This window comes from Brassica oleracea, chromosome C4, assembly GCF_000695525.1.
Source record: "Brassica oleracea var. oleracea cultivar TO1000 chromosome C4, BOL, whole genome shotgun sequence".
Lineage (NCBI taxonomy): Eukaryota > Viridiplantae > Streptophyta > Magnoliopsida > Brassicales > Brassicaceae > Brassica > Brassica oleracea.
Window position 1 is genome coordinate 23,169,384 of NC_027751.1, and position 6,356 is coordinate 23,175,739.

The following is a 6,356-nucleotide window of genomic DNA, read 5'->3' on the forward strand; positions in this document are numbered from 1 at the left end:
AGTAGAGAAGTGCAACGGCTTACGGGTAGGATAGCTGCACTCAACCGGTTCATCTCCAGATCCACCGACAAATGCTTGCCATTCTACGACCTCCTGCGAGGTAGCAAAAGGTTTATCTGGGATGAGAAATGCAAGGAGGCATTTATCCAACTCAAGCATTATCTGACAACACCACCTGTTCTCGCCAAGCCAGATATCGGAGACGTTCTATCTCTTTACGTCGCAGTGTCACAAGTAGCAGTCAGTAGCGTTCTAATAAAAGAGGACCGTGGTGAGCAAAAGCCAATCTTCTACACAAGCAGGCGCATGACCGGACCAGAAACGCGATACCCAACTCTGGAGAAAATGGCACTGGCAGTCGTCGAAGCGGCGAGAAAGCTTCGCCCTTACTTTCAGTCACATTCGGTTGAAGTATTAACAGACCAGCCCCTCCGAACAATACTTCAAAATACAAACAGGTCCGGAAGACTAACGAAGTGGGCTATCGAACTCGGTGAGCTTGATATCACTTACAAGAACAGAACCGCAACGAAATCTCAGGTTCTCGCAGACTTCTTAATCGAATTGGCCCCGGAGTTAGAGCAAGATCTCACACTTCCAAACCCAAACTGGACACTGCATGTCGACGGATCTTCGACTAACAAGGGCGCTGGTGCTGGAGTTCAACTGCAATCCCCGACCGGCGAACTAATCAGGCATTCTTTTAGCTTCGGCTTTCCAGCCTCAAACAACGAAGCAGAATACGAATCTTTGATCGCTGGACTCCGCTTAGCAAAAGCTATCAAGACCAAACGCCTAAGCGCCTACTGCGACTCGCAGTTATTCGCCCGTCAGTTTAGCGGCGATTACGACGCCCGCAACGATCGGATGGACGCCTACCTCAAGATAGTACAGGGTTTAGCCGCATAGTTCGAATTCTTCGAACTCGTCAAAGTTCCCAGAGGTGAAAATGTCTGCGCCGACGCCCTTGCAACCCTAGGAAGCAAGCTTCGGGACCAAGTTAAACGAACCATTCCAATACACCGCATTGAGAAGCCGGGCATCGATATCTCGACGGACCAAACCATCATCATTGCCCCAGTCACCGAAACCGACACGCTCGTTACTGATGAATTCGGCCCCGACTGGCGAACTGAGTTCATCGACTATCTCTTAAAGGGGGAACTTCTAGCCGAGAAATGGGCAGCCCGCCAACTAAAAACACGCAGTGCCCATTATGTCGTCCTAGACAACGAACTCCATCGATGGACTGCGAGTAAAGTCCTCCTCAAATGTATCCATGGTGAAGAAACGGTCAGGGTTATGGCCGAAATACACGAAGGCGCTGGAAACCATTCGGGCAGACGAGAATTAGCAATCAAAGTAAGAAGCCTAGGCTTCTTCTGGCCGACGATGAACGTAGATTGCGAGTCCTACGCCATAAGCTGCGACAAATGCCAACGGCACGCACCAAGTATCCATTGTCCAACTGAAATGTTACGAACGACGGTCGCACCGTACCCGTTCATGCGATGGGCAATGGATATCATAGGACCTCTTCCATGCTCCCGCCAGCGGCGTTTCATTCTCGTCCTCACTGATTACTTCACCAAATGGATCGACCCTGAAGCCTACGCTCAAGTCACCGACAAAGAAGTCCGCGGGTTCGTCTGGAAAAACATTATCTGCCGCCACGGTCTACCGTACGAAATCGTTACTGTTAATGGATCACAGTTCATGTCGGGCAACTTCAAGGACTTTTGCAGCAAATGGAACATTCGTTTGAGCCCCTCTACCCCTCGTTACCCACAGGGAAACAGCCAAGCGGAATCCTCCAACAAGCTCATCATCGACGGCATTAAGAAACGTTTAGACCTGAAAAATGGTCATTGGCCCGACGAACTCGACGGAGTTCTATGGAGCCACCGCACAACACCAAGAGGGTCGACCAAATCGACACCTTTCTCCCTTGCATACGGTGTCGAGGCTATGGCTCCCGCATAAGTTAACGTTTCAAGCCTCCAACGCTCGAAAATGCCCCAGTACGTCGAACTCAACAAGGAGATGCTGCTTGATGCCCTCGAAGAAATTGAGGAACGACGGGACCAAGCTCTGCTGCGAATCCAAAACTATCAACATTAGATAGAGAGTTACTACAACAAAAAGGTCCGAGCCAGACCTCTTAAACTCGGTGACTTTGTCATGCGTAAAGTGTTCGAGAACACCAAGGAGCTGAACGCCGGCAAACTCGGCGCTAGGTGGGAAGGACCTTACAAAATCATCAAAGTTGTGAAACCAGGAGTCTACCGACTTCAAACGTCACGCGGAGAAAAAGTGCCTAGAGCATGGAACTCAATGCATCTAAGATTCTTCTCGAGTAGATGCACCTCCGCGGTCACTTCTACTCGACCGAGTAAATGCGCTTCCAACGGCCACTTTCACTCGGGAAAAACGAACAACGGCCGACGACTAAACGGGAAGGGTTATCCCTTGTATTAGAGCCTGCTATCCGAATAAACCTGACAACCAAATTCAAAATCTTGTTCTTTGTTTTGACTCCGATCGAGTAAATACCGATTGTCGAACCCAACGGCTCCCGTACCTCCAGCAGGAGGTACGCGGACACTCACGTTCCATCTCCTAGCTATGTCCTGATCAGACACTTAGCCTAAGGACCCAACGGTCGTGAGTCACCTGTGCCCAAAGAGCACTGACCGACCAAACGGAGTGAATCTTTAACCTTTTCTCGACTAAACGCTTAACGGATTAGCTACCCATTTACTCGATAGTCTTTGAGAAAACGGAGGAAAGAACCTTCTACTCTTAGATTCAGTTTCTTGGTTTCAAAGTAGAAAAACGCGTCTAGACGTTATCTCAATCGAAACACGACAAGAGCAGAACAAAGTTCCTTAGCGGTTTGTGTCGTTATCTATTTGTAAAAGCCAAAGGTCAAGAATCTATTGTCTCTAGGCGAACATATCGCGAGACTCTAAAGATAACTGAAATTTACTTAGTCAAGTTGCAAGTACAGATAATGAACACAACAACCCGCAAATCTAAAAGTCTGTTTGAAAACAGCGACTTACCGATAAAATGAAAGTACGTCTAGTAATACAACAACTGGGTCTATCAAGACCACAAACACCAAAAGAAACACAAAAAGTTAGGCAAAGCGTCAAGGCGCAGAATCTTAACCGTCCTCCTCTGGCGTCCCAAGAGCAGAAGGACTAACTGGGTCTTCAGTAGCGGCAGCAGTCGGGTCTTCCACCCGAGTAGGAACAGGGACAAGAGATGCCACAGCAGGAGGCGGAGGAACATCTCTATTCCCGACTTTGTTGGTCATCTCTTCCTCGACAGGCTGCAACGGCGACGTCTCCTCGACTCTATCGTCTTCCTCCTCTTCGTCTTCTCGTCCTTCAGAAGAAGAATCCGAGATGAGGACAGGATCCTCGATGCCCACGTTCTCGGTCTCTTCCTCTCGAACCGGAGTGTTGCCTGTCTCAAGGTTGTCCTTTCCGGGGACCTCCTCCAGGTTCTCGTTCTCTGGACGTTCACCAAGACTACCTCCCTCCGGGACCTCAACGTGCTCAGCCGGGACCGACGTGACATCGACCAATGGCTCCTCCGATGGCTCCTCGGTAGTTTTGAGCGAGGTAATGAGCTGAGAAACCATCCCTGGTCTGATCAAATTTACGTTCGATCCATAAGGATCAAACGACGCTCTAACCCTGTCCTCGACGAAACGAGAAGGAAGAACCAGCGGAGAAAGAGTGAGGTCGCTATCAGATAGCGGACCTACACAAAATTTTGTAGCCTCCGCCTCGTAGAGTTTCTCCTGCTCGGCAAAAACGTCGATCATTTCTTTCGGGATCTCCGTCCCACTTGCCTTTATCATCTCGAGGCACTTCTTCGTCCCCGAAGCTTGACCGTACTGGTTCTTCGCTTTCCCAAAGGCGTCCAAGCGAGTAAAATGGTCGTGCACGCGACCAAAGCAGCGATTTACCTTCTCGACCATAGCAGCTTCGACCCTTTCCCTCTCACGAGTAACCTCAAGCCCCAGGGAGTCTCTCAAGCGTTGCCTCTCTCCAATCAATTTCTCAACTGCAGCGTCCCTTTCCTCGAGTAGCTCAGTCTTCTCCTTCTCAAGGGTCGCAGCCGCTTGTTCCATACGGGTGTTATCTCGGGCAAGCTCTTTCTTCGCCGCGCCGGCGGATTTGAGCTTACCCTCCAGCTCTTCGAACTTTACTTGAAGAACTTCTTTCTCCTTCGCAGCCTTCTCGTTAGCCTTCTTATGCTCAGCCCTTACCCTCTCAATGGCCTTCAACCTTGCTTGAGCAAGCTTCTCCGAAGATCCCAACTGGATCATCGTCTGCTTCAGTGCGCTGTCGTACTTCTCAACAAGGAAGTTCATGCTCCCGTCACTCTGCAGAACGACAAACACGGACCACGCGAGATGGATGAACCCAATAAATCAAAGAAGGAGATAAAAGGTGAAAGGTAGCGCAGATACCCGCGCTCTCGAGGAAGCAACGTCGATGTATTCATTCTTGAAGTAAAGGTCTTCCAATTGCGGCATATCCTTCGTCCCACAACGAATTTGTCGCGTCAGCTCGGCGCACCTAAGGGGATTAAGGATCAGGGGAGTTGTCTCGTTGTAGGAAAACTCGACGCGATAAGGGAATTCGATCCTCTTTCTCTTCGCTACGGAACCTTCAGATCCAGATCTTTTTCTCGCAGAAGAGTCTGGAGTAGACCTCGCGGGCTCACCACTAGAACCTCCTTCTCGCGAGCAGGTTTTCCTCCTTTCCTCTGACAGGTTTTCAGGAGTGCCGCTGGCCTCCCCAACAGCGTCGACTAAGGTCGCGTCAGCAGCATTCGCGTCGGAGGTAGAAGGACGAGGCTCTGCCTCAACAGACCTCTTAGTTCTCTTCCTCGGGTGACCATCTGATGCCGCCCCGACTAAAACAGCCTCTTGCCCTTCTGCTAGGCCCTCGCCTCTATCGGCAGAGGAAGCTGCCCCGCCACGAGACCTTTTCCTCCCATCCTTCTTCTTTTTGGCCTTCGAACCCTCGGAAGTCGTATCAAGGGAAGCAGACTTTTCGGGAGGAACCTCGTCGGTCGCTCCCACCTTAGTCCTTTTGGTCTTTTTCTTCTTTTTGGGACCTGAAGCAGAAGTCTCTGCCCTACACTTATGGGGACCGAGAACGCAAGGAAGCCTCGACTCCCAATCAACTTCAAAAGCATAGACTCAACATGAAAAAATAGCTTGCTGACGACGTATCCACTCCCGACTGAGATCCGGCCAACAAAGATGACTGTGCGCCGCGATCGCCTGAGCACTTTCAAAAAACTTCTCGGGGTAGGCGATCGTATTCGGATGACGAACTGCAAATACAAGGATAAGAAGAGTTAGGACTAACGACTAAAACGAAACTCCAACAGACGAATCTCTACCGAGTTGCCGATTCCACAAAACGCGGTAGTCGTCCCCCGGCGGCTCTTCGAAAGCATGTTCCTCAGATTTCTCAAAGAAATACGCGCGTTGCCAATCCTGCGTCTTATTTGGATGACCGGTCAAGACGTTGTAGTTCGAACGCATTTTCACCGAGAAGATCCCGTTTGGCTCCGCCTTCATGAAAGTCAACTCCTCGAAGACCCTCACACTCATCGAGATGTCCATCTCAGCTGCCATTACCATTAGCATGACGACTATTCGCAGCGACCCGTTCAAAAGTTGAGAGATGGCAATGTCTCAGCGGAATGCATAAGACGTCACTAACCGAGGAATCGGGAACCATAGCTTCGTATGATCCCCGAAATAGGACTCATACATGCATTGGTAACCAACCGGAGGCGACCAGGGACGCTACTCGGCAGACGGGATGATGTAAGTAACGCAAGCACCACCGCTCGCCCTTAACAGATCCCTCACGGTATGGTGAGAAGCAGAAGATCCAAACACGTTCCCCCACGACTGAGCCCGCGGGTCCCGTAGCAGTCCGGGTGGCAGCAGAGCCAGCTCTTCGAAGATCCCACCAGGATCTATCTGGTCGAAACAAACTCTCGTGCGAACCTGTCTCGAAGACGTCGGGGACCGACCAGACTTATCATCGTCGCCACGTTCGGAACCAGTCGCAATATCGCCTTGGTCTCTCCTTCTATCCTCACTTCCGCTCACATCACTGTTCCCGACTTCAACACGATCTGCGTCTTCATCACGAATCATACTATGAGCATCAGCGACCAAAAGACGCTGAGATAGAGTCATGTTTTCCGTGTCCCGAAGAGCATCGCGATGAATCAAGTCGAAATCGTCCAGTGGACTACCGGTCGCTGACACATCTCTGGTCGGACTCGGAGAATCTGCGATGTCCTTC

General features: G+C 50.6%; 2 protein-coding genes across 2 annotated transcripts in view; one reads left to right on the forward strand and one right to left on the reverse strand.

Moving 5' to 3' along the window:
* LOC106338416 overlaps positions 1-909 on the forward strand; it is a 2,977-nt gene extending 2,068 nt beyond the window's left edge. The window contains exon 5 of the mRNA XM_013777397.1: positions 6-909. Coding sequence (XP_013632851.1) covers positions 6-909 — 904 coding nt within the window. The remainder of the gene's footprint in view (positions 1-5) is intronic.
* Positions 910-3,169: 2,260 nt separating this feature from the next.
* On the reverse strand, positions 3,170-5,671 carry LOC106338418 (uncharacterized abhydrolase domain-containing protein DDB_G0269086-like). Its single transcript, XM_013777398.1, has 4 exons — positions 5,434-5,671; positions 5,296-5,364; positions 4,490-5,211; positions 3,170-4,402 (listed from the first exon to the last, which is right to left on the reverse strand). The coding sequence occupies exons 1-4, from the start codon at positions 5,669-5,671 to the stop codon at positions 3,170-3,172; spliced, it is 2,262 nt and encodes a 753-aa protein (XP_013632852.1).
* Between the last annotated feature and the right edge of the window lie 685 nt (positions 5,672-6,356).